The sequence below is a fragment of the Lissotriton vulgaris genome, chromosome 3_1, assembly GCF_964263255.1.
Source record: "Lissotriton vulgaris chromosome 3_1, aLisVul1.2, whole genome shotgun sequence".
Lineage (NCBI taxonomy): Eukaryota > Metazoa > Chordata > Amphibia > Caudata > Salamandridae > Lissotriton > Lissotriton vulgaris.
Genome location: NC_141689.1, coordinates 236714227 through 236740895, shown reverse-complemented (window position 1 = coordinate 236740895; position 26669 = coordinate 236714227). Strand labels below are relative to the sequence as shown.

Sequence of the window (26669 nt, the reverse complement as noted above, 5' to 3'; positions counted from 1 at the left end):
AAGTAATTATTTATTTTTATTTATTGGTATTGATAATTAATTTATTCTTAATTAATTATTATTTGGAAATTCATTTTTATTAATTGATTGTATTAATGTATTATTTGGAGCGGGTTGTGGGTTTATAGGGGAATAGGGTGGGAAGTAATTTAATTGTAATTAAGTAATTATTGAAATTATTTTTGTGTATTGATAATCAATTTACTGTTATTTAATTATTAATTGGTAAACATTTTTTTTATTAAATATTATTTTTTGGTATTGGAAATTAATTGGTTGTTAATTAATTATTAATAGGCAATTACTTTTTTATTATTTATTGGTAGTTATAATTAATGAATCATTAAATATTTTGTCATTGGTAATTAATTTAAATTAATTTTGTATTGGTATTGATTATTAATGTATTTTTATTTAAATATGAAATCACTACTTTCCCTACTGCTGCACTCATTGCATTGGGAATAGTCATTTTTACCCCTAATCTATCCAACACTTTCCCTACTGTAGCACTCTCTGAAGTGGGAATAGTAATTTTTACTCTTACGCTACCCAACGCTTTCCCTACTGTTGCACTCGCTGGAGTGGGAATAGACATTTCTCCCTCCCGCTATCCAACACTTTCCCTACTGTTGCTCTCACTGGAGTGGGAATAGTAATTTTTACTCTCCCGCTATCCAACGCTTTCCCTACTGTTGCACTCACTGGAGTTGGAATAGTATTTTTACCGCTACGCTTTCCCTACTGTTGCACTCACTGGAGTGGGAATAGTAATTTTTACCCTCCCACTATCCAACGCTTTCCCTACTGTTTAACTCACTGAAGTGTGAATAGATAATTTTACCCTCCCGCTATCCTACGCTAAAAATATTTAATATTTTTTTATTAATATTAAGTTAATATATATATATATATATATATATATATATATATATATATATGTATTAAAAATAAAAATGCATGTTTATTTTTTTACTTACATTAATTATTTATTAATTTTAAGGTTATTTAAGTATTTTTAAATATGTTTTCGGTAATTATATTTTTATTTCATTAATTTTAGATTACTTTTAAGACATTTTAAAAATTCTATATTTTAACAAACTATATTATTTACAACGATATTTTGGATTCAATATTTTTGTACTTACCTGTTTGTAGATAGGAATTTGATATGCTGGCATTCTATATTTTTTCCTCGATATTTTAGCAGGTCGATATTTTTCTCCTCGATACTCTGTCAGTGATCCCCTGGTGATGAGCAGAGATGCAGATGACGAGTTCCTGGAGTCCCTGAAGATCGTCCCCGCAGGTAAGTGGGACATGTAGGTAAGGTGGTTACAATCCAGTTGGAAGGTGAAAGGCAGGGCAAACAGCGGGATATCCACTGGTTTGGTAATCTCCAGCCCTGGAGCTCTGGCATAGAGCTCCTACTCGGAGGCCATTTTAGCTCTTGCAAAAAAAAAAAAGCAAAAAGCTATTTTAATTTGGCAAAGACTTTCGCCATCTTGAGAATATCCTAACACAGGGCATTTTGGGCCTATCTGCAATAACGTAAACAGTGAAAACTGAAAAAAGTGGGTGGGGTTAGCCCTTTGGTTGGGGCATGTCCATGAGTCACCCCCTCCCACTTGCTAGTGCCTGGCATAAATGTAGACTCTCCAAGCAACCACCTCAGTACACTTTCTGGACCTGCGGATCATCAGACGAGAACTGGACTTGCTGTAGGTGATCTAACATGAGGCTTGAAGGACGTGACCTGCCTGTACCAGGTGGTTGTATGACGTTACAACGCAGGCTTTTACCCTGCATGCCATTACAATGCGGGGATTACAACGAAAGTCGTTACAACGACTTTCGCTGGAGGGTGCTGGATAGTGGAATAGTTTAATTTTCTATTCCAACTCCAGCCCACGTTGACAGTAGGGAAGGTGTCGGATAGAAAATTAAACTATTCCCTATCCAACAGCGCCCTCCAGCGAAAGTCATTGTAACGACTTTCGTTGTAATCCCAGCGTTGTCATGGCTGTTCCCCGTACCAGGTCAAACAAGTAGACTCCAATGGTCAGTGTGCCCAAGGGGGACAAAAAGCTGCAAGAGGCCTTTCCTGGAAGTATCCAGCTGCCCAGTGGCAACTAGACCTGGACCAAGACCATGCTGTGGGCCTCAGCCTGACACCCTGTGAGTCTCCAATCGCTTCCATTGGGGTCCCTGGAGGCTTTAGAAGTGTACCGCTGTGGTGGAGTAGGACTTGAAATACTATGGGCCTGGTTTAGAGTTTGGCAGATGGGTAACTCTGTTAAAAACGTGACTGCTATCCTGTCCGCTTTATTACGAGTGCATTATATCCTATGGCACTTGAACTACGGTGAACGGGATACTCCTCACATTTGGGATGGGGTATCCTATCTGCCAAACTCTAAATCAGGCCCTAAATCAGAAGGTAAACCCTTTTCCCAGGAGAGACCCGGTTGGTTCATCTGACCCCCGCTCAATCGCAGTCGGCCTCAAATTGTGCCACGGTCCTGCTCTACCCGACTGTTGACTGTCATTGGTGTTTTATGCTTTTTGGTGCTATTTCGATTTAAAACTTTAAAATGTCATATCTGCGGTTCCCTGAATTGGATTATTGTCATTATGGTTTCCTTTTGTTTATTAAATTGTACTCTATTTTTCTAATTTGGTGTGGGATTTGTATTGTTTTGCCCTTTGCCTTTATTACTGTTTTGGCACTGAATAAACACACTGCCCTAAGTTAAGCGTGTCTGCTCTGTGCTGTAGCTGCCAGGAGGTTGGGTTCAGGTTTTAATAGTGACTTTGAGGGTTCACCCTGACAAGGGTTGTGATTACTCCCTGAGGTGGATAGTCACCATCCCAAATAATAATCTAATTTCTGACAAGACTAAACATAGCAACTTGTGTTTTTGACCTTCTGTAGCAAATACTAATGAAGGGTGAAAGGATCAACGTGATGTGGTTTATTGACTTCAGTTTCACTGACACAATGGTGCCCGCTTCTATACGAGCATTAGCAAAACCAATAAGTCTGGGTTTAATGCACTAACATATTCCAGTGTTAGCACATTAGAAAGAAATACTTTATTTTTTCAGAGTTTTATATAGCGCAAACTTGACCCGAATCAGGTATCAGATGGCTTTACATAGCACCAGTTGCATTGCATGAGGACACATTCTTTTTTGTTAGGTACGACTTGAGGGAGCAGGCAGAGAGGGCTACCGTTGTATTCCTCATGCAGTTCACTGCGACCACTGGAGTGGAGGCAGAAGGGTACACCCAGACAATAGCATTAGGTGAGAGTTACAAATGACATAGGGTGGCCCAAGATGTAATTGACAGAGTCTCTAGCCATTGACTGAAAGGCGCTTGTCAAAGAAAACCAATGTGTGAAAGGGGCAGACCCAGAAACCACTTTGTATTGTTAGCAATAGTTGTGCTGTGAAACCCCAAATCTAAGACACTGAAGTCTCCAAAGGAGGGTTTTGGGCAGATCCAGGTAGGGGGTGTTAGTTGAGCGTCACATAAAGAAAGTCATAGACTATCAAGGCTGTGTGGAAAAGGAAAAACATTTGGCCGTGTTTTTTTGGGGTCCCTAGATGGAAAGCCTGAGCTATTGCTATTATCTGGGAGACTGCAGTCAGTTCAGAATTAAACTAAATCCCGCACGTTCGACTTAATTGGAGCTGGGGGTGCGAAGACCCCAAAATAGTCTGCGATTAAGTATTTTTCCAGAAAAGGGACTGCCTCCAAGGTGAGTTATTTAATGTAGATTGTATTGTATAGTAATTCCATTTATATAGCAGTAGTGGTTGGTGGTGGGAGTAAGGCCGGGCCGTGACATGGGGTGGAGGAGGGGGAGGGGCAGTGTGGGGGGTAGTAAACTATGGAATACGGCCAAATACAGATAAGTAAACATATAAATAAATTAAATAAATGTTGCGCGTACTGCATCGCATTTGGCAATGCAGTGTGCGCAACGAAATTCGTTTTATTTATTTATATGTTTACCTACCTGTATTTGCGATGCAATGCGCACAACAAAATTCGTTTTATTTATTTATATGTTTAGTTACCTGTATTTGGCCGTATTCCGTAGTTTACTATCCCCCACCCTGCCCTTCCCCCGCCCCATGTCACCGCCCGGCAGCAGTCCCACCACCGACCGCTACTGTAATATTACACCTACTACCCCCGCCTACTACCCCCGCCGGGGCGTTGATGTGCTTTATGACGGGTAGCACGAGCCTCCTTAACTTAAAATTAACTCCAGTTTTCGATCAAATATTTGTTCACGTTATGGCCCCGCTAACAAAGCTTGCAAATTCACAAGGGGTGTGGCTTAAAGGCTAGAGCGGCCGACCTTGAAGCTGGGGAATCAGGTTTGATTCTGGCGGGAGGTTCAAACATTCTGTGATTCTTACCAAATCACTTATCTCCCCGTGCCTAAAAATGAATGTGTCGGTCTGTAATGTAACTGGTGCACCTGTAAAGCACACTGATACCTTCGGGTCGAGTTCGCGCTACATAAAACTGCAAAAACAGAAGCATGCCAGTCCCAGCGTTCGATGCGCCCAGGAAAGGGTCAGTGTGCCATCACCACGAACGCGCGCGGTGCCCTCCAATCTAGGTCGAGTTTTTCATTAGCGACGGCCAGTTGTTTAGAAGAGCGAATAATGAAAACTGTGTCTCTGCGCTGCATAAAACGCGGCGCGCGCACGTTTCTTGGAAAGCATTGTTCAGGCGGACAGATGGCGCCCGCACCGGAGCAGACTACCAACGCGAAACGAGAGACTGAGCCGAGCCATTAATCCGCCATTAACCATTTGCTGCAATCCTCCGCACGGGCCGCGCAGCTTTTAGCTCTGTTTGTGACTGGCAATTAAATATGTTTCATTTCCGCAGTCCGAGGCGGTGTATCCCCCAGGAGAAGTGTTTGCAGATAGTCAAGCGCGTCAGGCAGGGCAGGAGGCCCCCTGCGAGGCTCGCCAGACACCCCCCGCCGTGGAGGTTTGATCCATGCTCAGGCCGGGGGCGCACAGGCCGCTCAGTGATTGTCTATTGAAAGGGCGGCAGTAACTGGAACAGCAGGGGGAGGTTTAGGGCCTGTTTTGATTTCACGCCCTCTTCCCCACACTCCGTGAATCATATGCAACGATTACGTTTCTCAGTAATGCAGCGTTCTTGCTGTAATCGACTGACACATGAGAGTAGTGCCGCTGTAATCATCGTACTGGCGTGCAGATAGTGTTTGAGATTGAGCTGTCCAGCCCCGAGAGGGCTTCATGAACATGTCGCGCTCTGTCCGCGTGCAAACTCCAGATGCAAGTCTGGGCAGAGGCTTTAATAGCTCGAGCTAAACTAAAGCAGCCCATTTTAGACCATATCTTTTAATCTGAAAGCCTCTTCTCTTCTCTAGCTATTGTAGTAGTGCCACAAGGCAGATGCCTGGAGGGACAACATGTAGTGCTGGTCTTGTGGTGCGTTTCCATTCCATGATAGAACTGGGTATACTGCTATTACGGGATGTAACTCACTGGTTGCAGGGCTTTGTCTCACGCTGACGATACTCACTTCATTACCAGGCTGGACAAGGAGGCTCCTAGGTCTGCGTTCAGGCTGACGGAGTGGTTCTCAGCCATCCACAACTTGGCCAAACTCAACAGTGGTCCTGAGAAGTAGTCCTGACGCTGATACAGCACTTCTTTGCCCCCTTGCTATGGAGTAGACCTTCTGTACACCTCCATCTTTGGGATTTACTTCCACCCGGAGGCATGTCCGCGGGCAGCTCTTGTTTCCATGTGCTGGGCCTGCTGAGGAAGATTATTCCATCTCTTCTCCAGGACAGCAGTGAGTCCTTGTGTCTTGTCCAGACGTGGTTACTGCAACGCCTTGACTTTGCATGCCAGTCTTGTGTCAAACGTTCAATACACAAAAAGGGACCCAGAAATAACTGCACTGGCTGGTCATGGGCCGGAAGGTTTTATTCAGATGCGTCTACTTATTCATAGGACCTTACGTCGACGAGAAGGGCCTGAGCTTTGTTCAATCCTGCAGCCCTACACTTCCACTCTGCATTCCGAAAACAAGCTTCTCTTGTGAGGCCTGCTTGCCTGGAGGGCCCATGCAAGAGGCTCTTCGTTTTGGCACTTGGCCACTAAATTGTGGAATCTCCAGAAGATTGAAAAATTGAGAATGACTTGGTTTTCAGAAGAACCATGGGAATGTTGTGCTCTGTCTGGGTCTTCGACTTTGTTAGTTTTGGCATCTCTCATTTTTTGTACTTTATAGTACCTTGAAGCCTTTTGGTGTCTGAACTTTCTAGAAATAAAATAATAAACATAATACCATAAAAGTTATGATACACATCAAGACACACAACACTATTCCTGACTGCATTGACACTATAGTATTGTGAGGGGTAACAAACAATACAAACATAAAATACAACAAGCAGGTAACTCAATGAGTATCTGTTAAGAGCGTAAACTCCAGATAATGGCGCGCAATATTTCTCATGCCTCGAACTATCCTGACAAATCCTGAAGTACAAAAACTCTGAAATGCCTCTAAAGACCAATAGAAAGCAGAGGAAGCATTGAAATGAGGAGCAGGGCCCTGCGGCACGGTGCATCACGTGCTTTCAAATGCCCGGCAGCAATCCCTACTGAATTGCATTTGTCTCATGCAAATGCCTGACACACTAAAAACCATTGTAGATATTGCCTGTCATATTTATTGCTCCCAGTGTTTAAAGCATTTAGCTTGCACATGCTGCACGGTGAATTTGCATCGAAATAGCTATTTTGACCTAAAAAGCATCTCCATGTGTCGCCATTCACGTGCTGAGAGCTGCTTCTGCAGCCACCGCTGGGATGCGTACAAGGGATTCTGTGATTTGGCTGAGTTTCCAATGGAAAACATTCATAATTATGATAGACTGTTTTTATTAAGTTTTATGGGATTGCTCTTGGTTTAATGTACAGGGAGAGAAGAGCGTTGTTTCCTGCCAAGGCCTGCAGGCTCAGATGTTTGCAGCACAGGCTGTGCTCCTGACTCCCAGCCCCCCCATGCTGACTTACAGACCAGCTGTACTCGTGTTTTTCATGCATCACTCAGATTCCATTGGTTTGGATTGGAACTGGACACCGTGTAGTGTACATAGTATATTCCTCATACCTGCCACCTGGCGAAATTGTGCTATGTAGAAGTTACCTTTTTAGAACAAGTCCCTTTGTGGAAGAGAATTCCATGTTTATTTATTTAGCATTAATAGTGCCTTGATTATGCAGTTATGCCTGTCCTCTTTTCTTATGTGCGGAGTTCTCAGTCTCGACTGCGGAATCTACGCACACGTACGCTTACTATTAAAATGCAGTTTTATGAATACTGAGAAAGCACAAACCTACACAAACATGTACGTTTATGAATCAGGCCCACAGTCATTCTATCCCATTGCTAAAGCTGCACGGATGGAAACCAATGCCTTCCTGGCTAATAGCTATCTTCGATTGTTGAACCTCTTCTAAAGACTCCAAGTCAGGATGCAAATTACCATTCCAACTGCAAATGTATGGTTCTTGATGAAACTAATCAGAAAGGCAGCTTTTGCTTTGATGCTTGCATATACTGAAAAAAACACATTTCATATGGACTGGTCGGGTTCTGCCCCTGCAGAGGGACAGATTGTATCCTAGTCTCTTCTATGGACGGGCTTTAAAAACTGAGTGGACTCCAATGGTGATGCTGCACTGATCTGATAAATCTCTCTTCTGCATTCAGTATTGTCCTCATCCAACACCACTGGCCAGATTCCAGAAACGGGGCAGCCTAGATGAGACGTGGATTACATTTGTTTCTTCCAATCAATCCATAAACACAATATTTGCTCGCTTACATACACCTTCTAACCGTACCACCTGGATACCGCCCTACCTCAGAGCTCAATCATTTCTCCCCTCCTTTCCAACACATCTGCCTCGATTATTTCAGTGTTGTGAACATATTTGTTTAAACTATGCAGATGGCACATGTACCATCCTCAAGTCCAGGTACCTCAGTGAGACCATGACCTCCTCGCCGGCTCCTTGCTGGAGCACAGAAAAACACTAGGTAACCACTAATCACCTTCAGGTCAACCCAAGCAAAAAAGGATCAGCTCAGATATGGAAACTGGCCACCAGCACGAGAGTCCATCCTATCCAGCAGGCTTAGGACAAGCAATCACCTCAACAAAAACAGTTTAGTAATCATTACAGATAACACAAAGGGTGATGTAGGAACATCCTCCACCAGAATCCTGAAAAAAGGAAACCCCACTGACTGTGCTTCTCCCACAGAGTTTACATCCCAGCAAGCTAGTGCTCTCTCGCCTGCTTTACACAAACAGACTATCCCCAGGAGCACCAAAGGTCTACATAAACAGACTAAAACAGATGAAAAACTCAGCGGGGAGTCTACTCAAACACCCTAAAACCATGCGGTCACATAACCCCTGCCCTTATGATTTTGCAATGGCTTCCAGTTTGTGGATGGATCGAATTCAAAGCACTGTGCATAATAGACCAAGAGCTGCAAGAAGCAAGACCAACATTCCTAAAACACAAACATCCGACTGAACACCACAGACGGTGCCTCTGATACCCTCATGCAACAAACTCTTACAGCTGATAGTGCCATATTTCAACAAAACCAGACTAGGAAATCTTCATCCTCATTCAAAGCCAGCATACTCCGGAACTCCCTTCCTGTCCAGATTAGGAACCCACTTTACTTTCCAGAAAGTCATGGAAACCTGGCCTTAGGCGAAAAGAACACGCAGAGTGATTCTACCTTTCCGATAATTTACATAAAGCATGGAAAAATAAACGTGTTGCTATACATTTTTCCTTTTGCTTATCACTCTTGAGCTCGAAAACTTGAGCAGAATAAGATAAAGCCTTATTTAATTCTAGTTTTTAAAGTGCAGGTTTAATTTTGCTCTGTGGCCTGCTTTCCCCTAAGCAGCCGGCAGCAGGCATGGTGATGTTCGAACTCCACTGTAATAAGTTATTACATTGAGCGTCATTTCTATATTTCAGGTGACTAGGTATGTCACACGTCCTATGTAATAAGGAAATTAGAGGCAGGCTTTTGTTCAGGAATTGCAAACTCTCTTGAATTACATCACATTCTCACATACCCTATGAACACGATCACTCATCCCCTTTAAATATGAGTGTGTGTGCCAGCAACATCTTTGCTGCGAATCATGACCACCCCACCTGGCAGGCCCTCAGACCCCACACTCAAGTCTTCCCACACATGATCCACTGGAAACACACATCTCTCCAATCAAACATACAGGGGTTGGACATTTTGAGTGCCCACATGCACCACCCGTGACAAGGGCACGCAACACATTTTGTAGATTACATAATACGTACCTAAAAATATCCTAGGAAGTAGGTTTGCGTACAAGCATCCTAGGAGCTAAAAGGTCTTGAATCTGGATGTAACGCATGGGAGTTTTGGTGAGGCTCTGGTTGCAGATACTAGGTTAGATACAAAAATAGTGTCAATAACTTGTTTATAGTCCCGCCATATGGCATTCGAGGATGATCGGAGATAGAATTAGGTAGAAGGTAGAAGGGTTCTGGTTTGATGTCTAAGGTCCCACGTCACACAGCATCCAGTGACTCAAATTGTCTCCCAAGTGTTTCATTTTACATATGCAGGAGCCAGGCACATGCGCAGTTTGTGCACTTACACTGAATAACAACAGCTTAGGGGGAAGGAATGGTGTCAGCGTCACTCTCTCCGCCTGAGGGAAGACAGAGACAGCAACGTGAGCCAATTCTATCAATTTTACAGAGAAAGTTAAAAATAAAAGTCTACACAGTTACACATAAGTGCAGTTGCGCACAGCAGCGGGGGCCTGCGCAGGTAAGCACGGTGAGTCGGGACAGGGTGTGTGAAGGGGGAAGCCGACAGATGACAGAATAGGTGCTATTTATTTATTTAATTATACCTATTCCGTTGTCTGTCGACTTCCCCCCTCACACCCCACCCCACTGCGTTTACCTGTGCCGGCCGCCGCAGATTGCCATGTTGTGAGGGACATTGATTAACCACAAAAAAGTGCAGGGTGTGTTTGTGTACAAACATGCTCCAGATCACTTTGTGAATTAGGCATTGAGTTCCTTAATGTTGCAGCAAGTATGTATCCTAACTGCTTCTCACACAATAGTGCAGAGACAAGCGGGTGTAAGTGTGCACCAGGATCCAATTGCTCAAATTAACCTTTCTGTATTTAAAGCCAGTTCATTCTAACGTATGTGAAAATACAGAACAGACAGGTGTGATCTAGAGAATTCACAAATATTAAGTTGTGTATGGTGTTAATTGAGATGTCAGAGTTTACACCTTGAAAAGACCATGGGCTTCACCCCTTCATCCACCTCCTTGCTTCAGTCATTCCTGTATGAGGAGTGGCCATCTCCTCTGACGGATACCATATAGTTCTACTTTCCTTTTTGAATTCCTATGGTAAAGACACACCTTACCATGCAAGGTGATTTCTCCCCACAGAAAATTCAGTTTTTGTCTTTCTACCTGATGGGCCATTGTGGTAGTCCTTAAGACATCACGAGTCTTATAGTTATATTCAGTGTTTAATTTGTAAAATAAAAAGTGCCGGGGCCTCGTCAGGGAGAAACAGCCACTTGGACCACCCATTGCACCTGCCAGCGCTGCCAATGACAGTACCGACACATCTACTAACCATCACACCCTACAAGTGTGACAATTCAGACTATTCCCGTCCTCCAAAGCTATAAGAACGCCTTGGGTGGAAGGTTTTAGTCATTTATAGTGTACACTGAATTAACCCCTTCGCTGCGGCGGCTATTCCGCCGCAGCGCTAAAGGGGCGGGGTGGCCGCGCGGCCGCCGCATGCTGGTGACAGAACCGCTCCGTCACCAGCTACAGTTGAGCTGTGCTGGTGACGGAGCGGTTCCGTCATGACCCGCCCCGCTCTTTAGAACGCCCGCGCAGGCGCGAAATCAGCGCCGCGCAGGCGCGGCGGCCGGGCCATGACGGAACCGCTCCGTCATCAGCACAGCTCAACTGTAGCTGATGACGGAGCGATTCCGTCATCAGCATGGAAGGGGTTATTAAACAACTGTTGTTATGATCATGCCCAAATTAGACAAACAGTGCCACCATGTGTCAGACTGCCATAAGCACCAGTGTTGACTAGTAAGTGACGGTGCGGTGCACCGGAAACCACTGGCTCAAATTAGGCACTAGTTATATTTTCTTTTAATGAAAACTTCTGTTTTCCTTTTTCCGGAAATTTATATCTAATGCAATGCGGAGATTGATAGAATTCGGATTGGGAACCTTTTGCCTTTCTTCATCCTTGCGCAGTGCAGCTTGATAATGGTGAGAGGTAAGGTACCAATGTTAGAAGCCTTTGCATATTAGTGCTAGATGGACACCTGAAACAACCACATGCATACAATTCCAACCAGGACTAAATAACTGAAACAGCTTCAATTTGTGTAGTACCAGCAAAACAGGAGAACCCCCATATAAGTCTAATTATAAACTTTATGATAAAGCGAAGCTAAAACACTGACACCAACTCTACAACTCATATAACAGAAACTGAAGGATAACCCCTAATCGGCACAGGCAATCACTAACACTGAGCACTCCAATTAGAAAGTGCTTGTGATTAAGCCATACACTGTTGCTTTATTGGGTTTTTGCTATCTTTTATTCTCACTTCTCCTAGTCAGTCGTTCTTTGGAAAGTACTTCATGTTCTCCTCTTTCTGTTCCTGCTAACTCACAAAGCATGTGGTTCATTGTCTGGTGTTTTTGGGTGTGTACAGAAAAAAGTTGTGCTTCATCATCATGAGTCTCAAACAGAATGTATAAAGTGGTTAAATAAAAATCACATAAATGTGCATTTGAGGGCATAAAGATTCAAGACAATTGGGTAGCATGCGATAATTAATATCAACTGTAGACCAATTCCCCCTTGTCTCATAGTCTAAGTTGGATGAAAAAAGTGGGGTGCTGTGAAAGAGGTGTGGCCTGAGAAGTGTATATGAGGATTGCCCACAAAATGTGTGACCTATGTACCTGTGGGTACAAGTGGAATGGACACCTATGCTTGACAAATGTATGAAGTGTGAGTGGGCGAAGAATAACCCATTCAGCAGGCAACAACAAACATATTGCCCATTAATATATCACATTATCCTGAGTTACAAGCAAATAAGCACTTGTCATGGTCAATTTAAAGCTAAGCAGCAATTTGACTGTTTGCAATCTCTCTTTTGGAGAGTCAGATGTTGAAAGGTGATAACGTGGTTATTCAGTTAGAGTGAAATAATCTCTTAGGCCCTGGAACACCAATGGTAAGCGACAGTATCCATCATTTTGCTTCCTGCCCATGCTCCATAAGGCAAGTCAAGTGACATTGTGTTGCAGCTGTGTGTGTGACAGGCAGGTACAGTATATTATTTTCTTCAGCTGGGGAAGGTCAGAAATAGGAGCCCCATTGGGCCAAGGTGAGATGTCTATTTGTAGGCATTGTCAGGGCTTATCTTTGGAAGGCCTTGGCCCACTTAAAGCCTTGGGTGTCAGAAAGCGGTGACTTACGAGCTAGGGAGCTTGCTGCAACCCAACATACTTTTAACCACTGGGGATCTTGATACCTACCTCACTATCTTCAAAGGTTACTTTTGAAATAGACCCGATATACACTCATTTACATCTCCCTGTTCCACGAACACATTATGTTTGATTTCACCGTTCTGTCCCCCACACATCTTCTCAGAAAACTACATTATAACATTAAGGTTTTTTATCCTAGGGTTTTTTTGTTTCAGTTACTTTTTCTTTTTTCATTGACTACAGTCAAATGATGGGCTTTTTACATGTGTCCAGTTGTTTTACTGATTATATTTTGCAAGCAACACAGGCATACTGTAATACTGCATATCTGAAGATTTGTCTTACATATTTAACACGTCAGTCATGTACATCCGTGCTTGTATGTTCCAGCAGAGTATAGACCACTTCTCATATTCCTGTTTGTTCTAGATCATCATGCGCAGCATGGTTACCAAAGAAGAAACTCTTTTTACATACTCTGATTGGCTGTCCAAGTCCAAGGGCAATAAAAAGGTTTTGATGTGTGAAATGGCAGCCGTGGTGGACGAAGAGGAAATGGTGGAGAGCACGGCCTACACGGTCAATGTTAAAACCAGTGATGTCACGGGTACGTTTTGGCATGTTGGCTGGTCCACACTTTCCTTCCTTTCTTAAAGTCGAGGTTGGACTACAGAGGATAGTTCTCTGCTGATGTCTGTGTCTACAAGATGATGTCAACAGCCAAGTGAGTTAATTCAGGTCATTTCAATAGGGGCATTACGGATACCTTTATTGTTGATAGTTATTTGCCGGCCCTATTCGCCCTGGAGAGAAGCAAGGTTGAGTCCATTGATCCAACACCGGTCGTTGGACTGCTTCCTGCGGCATCCAGTATTGACATTGCTAGGATATATTTAATTATTGCTCTTATGACTGCTTTGCCAATCAGAATTCTGGTGCTTATTACTGCTGTTGTTTGTCTGCATTATAAGTTCAGGGAGAATGAGCAGCAGTGTCACAGAGCGGGTAGGGGCAGTTACCCTTCTTTCTTGCACTATTGCCCACCTGTCATTGGGCATTAACAGCTACTATTTTGTTCCTTTCCCTCATTATGGGCCCTCACATTCTGCCCTTGCAAATAATTGTTGGGTGGTCAATTGATAGTGGTCAATTCTCTCTTCTGAGGGTGTTAATCATTGTTTGTGTCCCGAGCTGTGTCTATTAGTGTTTATTAGGAATTTATGAACAAAAGACATGTTAGTTACATTGGTCATAGCTCCTATGAAGGCTACTTATGCCAGGCACAAAATATCTTGAATCGTGCCATCCAAATAAACAGTGTTTTATGACACTTAAGGGCTCCCTTATTGCCTTTAAAGTGCTGATTTGAACCAGTTTCTGATACGTCTGTCTCTGTTTCTTGTTTGTCCAGGGGCTGGAACTGATGCCAATGTGTTCCTGATTATATTTGGAGAGAATGGCGACACAGGGACTCTGGCTCTGAAACAGAGTGACCACTCCAACAAGTTCGAACGGAATCAGATGGACACCTTTAAGTTCCCGGATATGCTGAGCCTGGGAGACCTGTGTAAAGTGCGGGTCTGGCACGACAACACAGGTCAGTTGTCACTTAATGTAAAAAATTGTCTGATGCCTGGGAACATTACTCTCTTCTTTCATTTTGGTCATTAATTTTTCTCTTATAGTTTAATTTATTATTCTCGATCTTTGTCGCCAGAGGTATGCACACATCCCAATTGAGCTGTGATTAAAATATTTGTGCTAATTCCCATTTAAGAGCAAACTCCCAACGTGGGCAGCATTTGCCCAGGCGCTAATGGCACATGTTAAAATTGTCCATCCACCTTTTTTCTCACAAGTTTAAAACATGGTATGAGACTTGTTTGAAAATAGAGCCAATTTCCAATGTGTGCCCCTGGGATGCCAGCAGGCATTCTAGGCTGTGAAAGGGGAACATTAATGGGTACCAAAGGATGCGCAAATCAACATTTCACACTATTTGCCAACAAGATTCTCGCAGGTTTTATCAGCCATAAACTGTTGACTGATAGCGCAGGGTAGGTGATCTGCATAGTGACCAATAGAGTATGGACAAATAGCACATGTGCAAATACCACTTAACTTGGAACTTTGTCTTAGTGGAAATAGGAGTTTGCATCCAATACAGAATTAGCCTCATGGTTGTACATGTGGCCTTAATGTTGGATTCTGATGCCTTCTGTGTGCAGCAAAGGAGCTAGTGAGTGAGTGAATGAGTGTGAGAGGGCTGTGACACAACTGATGATTAGGACCCCATTTGACCCTGCAACTCGTAGTAAAACAGGCGCTAAAGGTATTTGTGGATGCAGTAGCGCTAGCGCCGATTTGGAGTTAAGTGCAAATAGTGCTTCTTTGTCTGTAAACTCACATCACCTGCCTGTAGATAAAGTAGTAGTGAGCACAAGACGGAAAAAATGGTTGTGCATCAAAAATGAGTTTAAAAAGCCTGCCTGTGTTACTCCCCATTTTTTGCAGCATACTGTAAATCAGATGCAATAACTGTAGCAAATATTTGCACCTTACCTAAGTACGAGGAACTATACTTCTGCCATTGTAGTGATGATAATTTTAGAAATGCATTGGGTTTTTTACGTTATTATAGCTATATCCAGGAATTCAATAAGCTAAATAGGCAGTATGAACAAATATAGCGTGGATGATTTTTAAAAGTTGGCATTGCTCATATGTTCATCCCTTTAAGTCCAAGACTGTTGTTTTAATCATGCGCTAGAGCTGATACGTTATTAAAATTGTGACATATGTTCTGACATTGACCACCAAAAGCAAGCAACATTTGCATTTTTCTGCAGTGAGTTCACTTTGTAGTACTGAGATGCCCTAAAGTTTTAGTTCAGTTCATGCTTTTTGTTGAGTTTTGTTAAGTTGATACTCAACTGCTCATCTCCCTCTCCCAGGCACCCACGCTAGCAGCGGCCAACTTCAAAACCTGCATGCAGGCGCTTGCTGTCTGAATGGACCAACACTGCCTGAAGCTTAACGGCTCCAAAACTGAGGTCCTAGTGATTGGGGGAAAGGATACCAGCTGGACTCAGGATTGGTGGCCTCCTTGCCTCGGCCCAACACCTATCCCTGGCAGGGAGGCAAAAAATCTGGGAGTATGGGTGGACCCGAAACTGTCTTTTGACAGCCATGTCAACAAGGTAACAGGGAAGTGCTTTGGAATAATGAAGACCCTAAACCGCACCTTGGACCTTCTGCCCTTGGAGGCTAGAAAGACCATGACCCAAGCTTTAGTCACCTCCCGCATAGATTATGCGAATATACTGCTACTGGGGACCACTGAGAAAAACCTGAGGCGGCTCCAGGTGCTACAAAATACTGCAGCCCGGCTAGTCCTCAGACTACCCAAAAGAACGCCATCTAAACCCACTCTGTCTGCCCTTCACTGGCTTCCTATAAAAAAGAGGATCCTATTTAAAGCACTCCTAATCTGCTACAGGATTACCGCTTCTAAAGCCCCTGAATATTTGAAGGACTTAGCTATCCCCTATCAACCCAACAGAGCACTTCGCTCCATGGGCATGGGCCTTCTAAAAGTTCCACGCATTAAAAAGGCCAGAATGGGTGGTCGCTCCTTCCGAGTGCTGGCGGCCAACCAATGGAACACTCTGCCGTATGAAATCAGGCAGGCCAAGTCTGAAACTGTTTTTAGGAAGCTGCTAAAAACTCACTTGTTCATTCAGTAGCCTTGCTCTCTGCCGCTCCGATCACTCTCTCCACAGCGCGGGGACACGCCGGGATGGCGTCACCAGTGCGCTTTATAAGCCCCTTTATTATTATTATTATTATTAAGTCTGCTAAAAATTCTCAAAGTGTAATAGAGAAAGAAAATGAACATTACACATTTCAGACTATATTATTACCTATTTTACAGTTTTCGACAAGACCATTTGAACATATCAAGATTTTTTGATGACCAAAAAGTAATTTTTGTGGATAATTTTCGGCACAATTTTGTAGGCCACATTTTTTTGTGGTGTGTGTTCAAACAATCACGTGAGATGCGCTGTGTCATTTAATCAGTAGGTGTCCCCTTGTAGGGGGCCTCTGTAATAGTTATTTTAAGTACTAAAATAGCTATTCCTAACCTTTTGACTTATGTGGGCCCCCTATGAGTCACTACTGGAAGCCAGGCCTCTTACTCCACCCCAAAGGCAATTTCTACAGTTTGAACCCAAAAACAGTACACTAAAATGTAGAAGCAAATAAATAACAAACACATGATACACTTCATTTTTAGCATCCACTTATCAAATCATTTTACATTTCGCTTTTTATATATATGTATGCTTTATTATTCTGCTAAATATTTTTTTTTTTTTTTTCATAACCAATTTTATTGAGCAGAAGAGTATCTAGAATGTGGTACCTTCACATACCAAGATCCCCACAACAGTATTAATGCAACAGTGATATACTCGGCAATCCATGAATCAAATGATGAAGCTCAGCTTTAAGGACGCCCTAACTGCCCACCCCAACCCCAACTACCCCCCCCCCCTTACCCAACCCCCCCCCCCACCACACATGTACAGAGGCAACATAAAGACGGTATACATATAAGAATCAGGTATGATGCAACCAGGGTTTTGCCATTCGGGCCAGGAATGTCACTGCGATCAAATGTCCTCCTCTTGTTCCGCTGGGGGTTCCAAGGACAGGCCGCGGTAGTCGGCCCACCGCTTCCAAATCTTGAAATGTTTGCGCGGGCAACCCCGCGCCTCAAAGACTGGTTTCTCAAGGCCCATGAAGTAGTCCAGCCCAGCCTTCCATGCAGACAGGGGGGGAGCCCTTACAGATTTCCAAGCCCGAGCCAGGTCACGCTTGGCCACGACCAGGCCCAGGAGCAACAGGTGGCGCTTATATATGTTACCCCCAACTCCTTCCATAATGTGCAGCAGGCCTAACCGGTGGGTACGGGGAAGATCCCAACCCAGGACCTCAGCCAGGCAACTCCATACTCCCCGCCAGAATCCAGCCAGGCGACCACATGACCACACTGTATGCAGCAGGGAGCCAGGCACCTCCCCACAACGCAGGCACTCCGAGGACGCAATCAAACCAGCCTTCCACAGGCGTTCACGTGTGTAATAGGCACGATGCAGGTATTTGAATTGTATCAGGCGGAGCCGAACCGCAACAGCAGTGCCACGTGGGGACTCCAGTGCCTCCCTCCAGTCGTCCTCGTCCAGGGCGCCCACATCCACCTCCCACGCCTCCCGAAGGGAGCTGAGAGTGGAGGAGCAGTGTGTAACGAGGGACTGATAGATCCTAGAAACCTTCTTGTCTCCCAAGTCTCCCATAAACACTTTCGCCTCAATGGGGCTGAACTCGGGCAGGGAGTCGAGGCCGGCGATGCTCGGGGCTAGGGCATGCCTCAGCTGGAGGTAGCGGAAGAACTGGGAGTGAGACATCTGGAACTCCGCACGGAGGTCCTCAAAGGACTTGAGGGTGGTGCCCGATACGACCTGGCCCAGTTGTGTAATTCCAATAGCCTCCCAGCCCTCAAACCCGGCCAAAGCCGCCAATTCCGGGAGCATGCCATTGTGCCACAGCGGTGTCTCGGCTGTCAGTTTGCCCCACCAACCTATACGGCGCAGAGACTGCCGCCACACGGCAAAGACCACTTTAGTTACCGACGGCAACCCACGGCGTATACGAGCTGAGTAGAGAATGGTGTGAAGTGTACGGTCTCCCATCAGGTGTCTCTCCAGGGCATAGGCCGGATCACTCCTATCTCCATACCACCAATCATTGAGGACAAGGAGGTGTGACGCCTGATAGTAGGAGAGGAGGTCGGACGTGGCCAAGCCCCCACAGTATGTGGACAGAAAGCACGTTCTCAGGGCTACCCTGGCTGCTCCGCCATCCCACAGGAAGCGGCTCAGCACAGAGTTCACCTGACGGAACCATTCCATGCCAATAGGGTGTGGGAAGTTCTGGATTTGGTACAGCAGTCTCGGCAGCGCCACCATCTTAAAGATCGCCGACCTCCCAAAGATTGTAAGGGGCATCCTGGACCATGTTTTGACATCGGTCTGGACCCGGTCCCATACCGGTAAGATGCTACGTGTCCAGGCCACGGCCCGCGAGGTCGAGAGGAAGACGCCCAGGTATTTCAGGCCGTCTGTCGCCACGCGCAAGTCTGCGGCCCAAGGGTCGGCGACCGTTCCGCCACGCAGAACCCACAGGGTCGATTTAGACAAATTAAGATGGAGCCCCGAGACCTCGCCAAACCCCCGCATGATCTCCAAGACTCGGGGACCCGAGCGCCGCAAATCAGTAAGGAACAGGAGGACGTCGTCAGCATAGAGTGCGATCCTATCAGTTAGGTGGTCGTTCCAGACAAAGCCACGTAGACGGGCATCCATCCGGACCCGCGCCGCCAGGGGCTCCATGGCCAGGGCAAACAAGTAGGGGGAAAGTGGACAGCCCTGCCGGGTACCACGGCCAATCCGGAAGCGCCCAGAGACCGCACCGGCGACACGGACCGAGGCCGTGACATTGGTGTACAGGAGGCGAATATAGGACAGGAAGACCGGCCCTAGATTGAGGCGGGCCAGCAGGGTGAACAGATATGTCCAGCTCACCGAGTCGAAGGCCCGGTCCATGTCCGCAAGAAGAAGTGCAGCCTGTTCGTCCCTGGCTCCCATGGCGTCGATCGCCGCCTGTGCCCGCCGGATATTATGCCGGGTAGCCCTGCGTGGCATGAACCCGGCCTGATCAGGGTGGACCAGGTCGGCGATGTGGGGTAGCAAGCGGTTCGCAAGGGCTTTCGCCAAAACCTTGGCCTCAATGTTGAGGAGGGAGATCGGCCTGTAAGAGTCGTGCCGATCCGGCGCCCTGCCCGGTTTCAAAAAGACCACAATCTCGGCGTGGCGCCAGTCAGGTGGCAGCTCGCCCCGAGACCTCGCCGCCTCCAGGGCGTTGCGGAAATGAGGTCCCAGTTGAACGTGGAACTTCTTATAGAATTCGGCAGGGTAACCGCTCGGGCCGGGTACCTTCCCCGTGTTCAGCTGGCCGAGGGCCTCCCCAAGTTCCTCGGAAGTGAGAGGGGCCTCCAGGGCCGTTCTAGTCTCATCCGGGACTGTCCGTGGGAGTAGGTCATCCAAATATGAGGCTATGTCGCTCTCCACTACTGGGTCCCGAGGAGCATATTGTGCCGCGTAGTAGTGGGCAAAGCTCGCCGCCAGCAAACCCGGGTCGGACATGACCGACCCGTCATCCGCCGCAAGGCCGGGCAGTTCTAGGGGTTGGAAGGTCGCCTGACAAAGCCTATGCAACATGGTGCAGGACTTGTCGCCCCACTGGTACACCCTGCTACGCGTGGCGAGCCACGCCTGCCGGGCCTCCTCGTATAGAACCGAGGCATACGTCTGCTGGGCCTGCAGGAGCCGTCGCACGACGCCCTCGTCGCCCCCGAGTCGGCTACGCTGCTCCAGGTCCTCCACTCGGGCCGCGGCGGTCACAATGGCCTCCCGACGCTCCCGCCGAGCGGCCGCACACCAGGCTATATCGATGCCCCGTATCGTAGGCTTGAGCGCTTCCCACACAACAATGGCATCGACACCCCCCACCAAGTTCTCGCGCCAAAAATGATCGATCGCTTGGCGTATATGCGTCACGTATTCCGGCCGCTGTAGCTGCCAGGCGGACATGCGCCATCGAAATGGCTGCCGTTTAGAGGGGAGGGTCACGGTGGCCAGGACAGGGGAATGATCCGAGAGGCCCCTGGGGAGGATCGCTGCATCCCTGACACGGCTCAGACAGGCACCCGGCACAAACAAGTAGTCGAGCCTAGAGAAGGACCCATGCACCGCCGATACATACGTGTAGGCCCGCTCCGCGGGGTGGAAATGCCGCCACACATCAATCCAGCCCAGACTACGCACTGTCGCACACAACCGGGTGGGAGCAGCCGCGGGGGGGGGGGGGTCAGGCACCACATGCACTCGTCGCCGGCGGTCCAGGCTCACCTCCATGACTTCATTCCAGTCGCCCCCAACCATGGTCAGGACCTCGGGAATGTCTTCCCACAGCGCAAACAACCGCTCAGACAGTGCCCACTGCAGGGGGGGAGGGGCGTAAACACTTCCAAAAACCACCGGCTCGGAACCCAGCAGGCCTTGAATAAAGACAAACCTACCCTGAGGATCGATCCACTGTTTCTCATGAACATAGGCCACCCTACGATGCACCAATATGGCCACCCCCCGTGAACCCCTCGCAAATCCAGCATGGTAAACCTGTTGATAACCAAACCTTTGGAGGCTGAGGGCCTTGGAGCCCAGCATATGAGTCTCCTGGAGCAGGAGTACATCCACCATCTCCCTCTTCCCCCACCGCAGCACAGCCCCACGCTTGATCTTATCCAGAATGCCCCGCACGTTCCATGTCACTACCCGCAGTGTTTTCAAAGGAGACATAAGCGCAGTGTCAGCCATTATCAATACCTAGCCCAACATCCAGCCCTCCCTCCCACCCTGGTGCAACCCGCAAACCGACAAAAATCAAAGCCTCAGACATGTGTGGACCCCCCCCCCCCAACCCGCAAACACAGCGCTCCCTTCCCGACCCAGAACCCCCCCAACAAGTACAACTCCAAAACACCCCCCCGCGCCCCACACCCACCACCCCAATACCTCAGAAAACATTGAAGTACCTGTCGCGGCATGGAGAGACCCGGGTCCCAAACAGAGGACCTAGGACCCACCATACCAATGGATCCCAACAACCCCACAATGACACACACACCCCCCCCCAACAACACTCACATCTGTGAGGGTCTGAGGCCCACAAGTGGTACCCCCCAAGCCCCACTGCATCCCCATGACAACAACTGAAGTCTTCACAGGGGAACTGACCGGCACATCAAGGACAGTATGAAGCAGTCTCACCGGCCAAAGCAGGGCAGTTCAGTATGCAGCATACAAAGTGCGTGTAGAACCAGCAATGTTCAGCTGCCCGCGTCGGAGTGCTCCGAGTCCCGGGCATCGCCCGGCCGCGTCGTGCTGGCAGAGGCCGATCTCTTCTTGGAGCGGGACCTCCGATGGCGGCCCTTCCTGTTCGGGCGATCTGTTCGCTCCGGCGACGAACCCTGGGACCTGCCTGGATCCAGCCCCGGCTGGGCATGGGGCCTGAGCCGCACCGATTCATCTGTCCAGCGGAACACCTCCTCCGGCGAATCGAAGAAATGGGTTCGAGACTGATATATGACTCGCAGGCGAGCTGGATACAGAAGCGAGTATTGAATCTTGAGGCCCCTAAGCTTGGCCTTAGCGTCCATGAAAGATTGCCGCTGTTGCTGAACCATCTTCGTGTAGTCCGGGAAAATCATGATATTGTGATTCTCGAAGGCAAGGGAGCCCTTGTTCCTTGCCTCCCGGAGGATAACATCTCGGTCATGGTAGTTCAACAGCCGAGCGATAACAGGCCGTGGGCGCTCACCTTCCGGTGGTCGCTGGGTCAGAGCCCTGTGTGCCCTCTCGACTACGAAGCACGTAGACAGTGCCCCTTCGGGGAGCCAGCTCTCCAACCACCCGGTCAGGAACCGCTCCATGTTGTCCTTCTCGCATCGTTCAGGAAAACCGATGAAGCGGAGGTTGTTGCGCCGCGCGCGCCCTTCCGCATCTTCCACGCGGGCCGCCAGTGTCTTTTGAACGCTCTCCACCTCCGCCAGTCGCTTCTTTAGGCCACTAATGTCCGCCTCGGTCTCCGTTATACGGGTCTCAGCCCCAGCAATCCGCTCCACTGCGTTGCGGAGGTCTTGGCGCAGGAGCGTGACATCCGCCCCAACCGCCCCAATCTTGGCATCGAGCGTGTCTCGGGACTGGGTGATGGCCGCCAGTAGAGCTGCATTGTCCGGCCCAGGGCCACCGCTGCCACCGGCCGCCCCGGCGCCACCACTCGGCCCAGTGAATTTGTCGATAGGGCCATGTTTAGGCGGGCCACCTCCTCTGTCTCTGGTCATGGCACACGCCAGGCAGGGCGGACACCACCCCCGAACCTTCGGATACTGTCACAAGTCCCTAGCGGGACGGCCCAGATGAGGCCCCAGAGAGAAACGCGGGCCGGCCACAGCAATCGGGCGTCACGAAAATCAAGGTCCCGGCGTCACCCAGGCGGGACAGGCCGCACCCGCGCCCGTCCCCACGGGCAGCTGTCCAAAGTACCAAAGGAAGAAGCTGTGGGTCCGTGGTCTGTGGGCCGCCGCAGCAATGGGCCAGGCCAGGATGAGCAGATCCGATGCCACTGTCGTCCGCCAGGTCGTCGCCGGCCGCCTCGGGGCTCAGGGATCTCCGCCTCTAGACCGTCGCGGGGCCACACCTCGCCGCCTCCGCTCGTCGGTCACACAGGGAAGGAACCGATGGGTAGGATCCGATGGCACCGTCTCGATCCTTCGGGTGAGTGCAGTCAATGAGACGAGCCAAGGCCGGCGCGGCGGATGCCACCCGCACTCGCCAGATCGCTACCACCGCTAGGCGTCGCGAAACTCGAGGACCCCGGCCTCCGGCCGGCCACCAGGCCGCACTTCGTCGCCGCTTCCCTCCGATCACAGGAAGGGCAGAAATGCAGGATCGGCACACCAAAGTAGGCAGGAGATCCCACCAGATCGAAAGCAATCACTGGGTACCAGCAGCGGGCTCGGGGGTCAGGATAAATGATCGGATTAAGTCCGGGCCGGCGGGAGCTCTACAAGGCTGCGACCGCCATCTTCGCCCGCCAAGCCACGCCCCCCTAAATATTTATTTTTGAAACATTTGCGGATCGTCTGGCTAGGTGTTGCAAAAGCTCGGGGGTCTACTCACCCCTAGTTGCGAACTTCTCTTCTAGAGCCCAGTGTTGTTCAGAAGCTGATTTTGTTAAGATGCGCACAGCACCCTTGCCTGTGTGTGATGGTGTCTCACTTTTGTGAACTACTCAGTTTGAGTCAATGTGCTTTATTTAGCTTGGACACAACTTTGTGAAACTCCGACATACACTTGTGATAGATATTTTAACTTCAAGCACCCATTGATTCGATTGTGGTTTAATGACAAAACGTCTTCCAACACTTAGCAAATTAATTGAAATAGTACAAGCTATCAGAGGTGGCATCCCACTTACCAACACCCGAACAGCTGCCATCTCTTTAGGAAATAGGGCTTTCAATCACAGGTAAGTAAAAACACCCTTAAAATTTGTATTTACACTCCTAGGATCGAGAGAAGATTCTAGATCTTACAGTGAGTACTGTATTTATTGGATTTTTAAAAAATACTGGAGCTATGATAAATGTTCCCTTATTGAGGGCAGTGAACATCCAATGAGACGTGTGGACATTATCTGTGAGTGGTTTGTATATCCTATAAATTGTAAAGCGGTATGGCTCCCAATTCCATGAGCATGAGTGCAGAGCAGTGCAAAGTGGAGGCACTAGAAATACAAATGGTAAAAAGCAGGGCCAAACACCCAGAAATATTCAAACTGTATTTACTTTAAAGCGGGTTCACACACCCAGAAAGGTAACCATCCCAGTACCAGTTATACTGATATTTGAATTTGAAGCAAAAGAGCCCAGGTCCCTGTGCCTCAGTTCTCTGATCCTCTCCTGTTTCTACTACAGAACCATTGTTTATGCTTACACTATAGAACAAGCATTGGAAATGCAATAGGTCTCGCATTAGGAAAGTTTGAGCTATTGGTATTGTAAATGACACTTTTTTTATTTATGTGTTGGTTTTGAAAGTAGCAAAATTAATAGCTTTGTCAGTTACAATGTCAATAGTTTTATCTTTTGCAAATGTGACACCTATAGCATTTGTAATGCAATGTGTGTTGTATTTACGTGACTTAGATGTATTGATATTACAAATAACAATGGCTTTTAATTTTGTAAATAATTAATACTTAAATAAAAGTTTTTGTAATTTATAATGGCAATAGCTTAAACGTTTGTAAATAACTTTTGTGAAGATTATGTTCAGTGTATTTTATTGTGACGAAAATCCAAGAACATTGCATTTGCACCTACACACACACAGAGCCACACACATATAGATGTGGTGGTGGTGGATGTGGTGGTGGTGGTGATGGTGGATGTGGGGGTGGATGTGGGGGTGGATGTGGGGGTGGATGTGGTGGTGGTGGTGGATGTGGTGGTGGATGTGGTGGTGGATGTGGTGGTGGTGGATGTGGTGGATGTGGTGAAAGTGGTGGTGGATGTGGTGGTGGAAGTGATGGTGGTGGGTGTGGTGGTGGATGAGGTGGTGGATGAGGTGGTGGATGAGGTGGTGGATGTGGCGGTGGATGTGGCAGTGGATGTGGCGGTGGATGTGCATGATATGGGGTCTGCAGGGGAGGGGGCGGAGCGGGGAAAGCGGCATAAGGGTGTGAAGCAGCAGGGGCCTGAGACGCGGCTGAGAAGTTATGATGCAGGTTAGGACGGAGGTCCCAGTACAGGCACGAAAGTGTATGTCAACAGTTTGGACAGAGTGCGGGCAGCTCCTATGTACTGGCACGCGAGATGACGCGGGTTAGGACGGAGGGGGTATGGGAAAGAAGTACAGGTCCTAGTACTACAATAGGTGGGGGATATGCATGTCAGATGATCAGTTTGGGGACAGAGCTGCGTGTGGTCAAATTACTTTCTCAGCATCGTTCAAGGGACGCCCACCGAGACGTACCTGTACTAAGGATGAAGAGACGACGGTTAAAAGGTGCGCATCCTTCTTTTAAAAGACCAGAGCGGGAGGCAAAGTGTGTGCGCGAGCAGGGGGTAGAATGCATATAAATGCACCCGCCCTGACAAGTAAAACACTGCGCCAAAGGGAAGCAATTTGTGGCTCGAATGGGTGCAGGGCTCCGGCGTATGGTTAAGGGGATGGAGACGAGAAGGGTGAGATTGAAAATAGGAGTAAGCGGGTTGATTTGACGGGTACGGAAAGGGCGGGAACGTGCAGAGGAGTTAGTGGCGTATGAAGGTCTAGCGGACATGGTATGCTTTGACCGGTCTTCCCCGAAGGTATTTACAGTTGCACAAATCGACAGCCAGCACCAAGGGAGAGGAGGAAGGTATGCACAAATCGACAGCCAGCACCAAGGGAGAGGAGGAAGGGATGGGGGAAGCGGGGAGAGCGGGTACGGCCGGCGGAGGGCATTGCTGTGGGGAGGGGGGGGGAGAAATGCGTCACGGCGGGTATGGGAGGGGGCGGAGCGGGGAGAGCGGCATGAGGGTGTGAAGCAGCAGGGGCCTGAGACGCGGGCGAGAAGTTATGATGCAGGTTAGGACGGAGGTCCCAGTACAGGCACGAAAGTGTATGTCAACAGTTTGGACAGAGTGCGGGCAGCTCCTATGTACTGGCACGCGAGATGACGCGGGTTAGGACGGAGGGATATGGGAAAGAAGTACAGGTCCTAGTACTACAATAGGTGGGGGATGTGCATGTCAGATAATCAGTTTGGGGACAGAGCTGCGTGTGGTCAAATTACTTTCTCAGCATCGTTCAAGGGACGCCCACCGAGACGTACCTGTACTAAGGATGAAGAGACGACGGTTAAAAGGTGCGCATCCTTCTTTTAAAAGACCAGAGCGGGAGGCAAAGTGTGTGCGCGAGCAGGGGGTAGAATGCATATAAATGCACCCGCCCTGACAAGTAAAACGCTGCGCCAAAGGGAAGCAATTTGTGGCTCGAATGGGTGCAGGGCGCCGGCGTATGGTTAAGGGGATGGAGACGAGAAAGGTGAGATTGAAAATAGGAGTAAGCGGGTTGATTCGACGGGGAAGGAAAGGGCAGGAACGTGCAGAGGAGTTAGTGGCGTATGAAGGTCTAGCGGACATGGTATGCTTTGACCGGTCTTCCCCGAAGGTATTTACAGTTGCACAAATCGACAGCCAACACCAAGGGAGAGGAGGAAGGGATGCACAAATCGACAGCCAGCACCAA

At 48.0% G+C, this 26669-nt stretch overlaps 1 protein-coding gene across 1 annotated transcript in view; it reads left to right on the top strand.

The window, feature by feature from the left end:
- LOXHD1 (lipoxygenase homology PLAT domains 1) overlaps positions 1 to 26669 on the top strand; it is a 1115079-nt gene that overhangs the window by 988214 nt on the left and 100196 nt on the right. Inside the window, exons 42-43 of the mRNA XM_086960347.1 lie at positions 13114 to 13291; positions 14096 to 14281. Of these exons, the coding sequence (XP_086816473.1) occupies positions 13114 to 13291; positions 14096 to 14281 (364 nt within the window). The remainder of the gene's footprint in view (positions 1 to 13113; positions 13292 to 14095; positions 14282 to 26669) is intronic.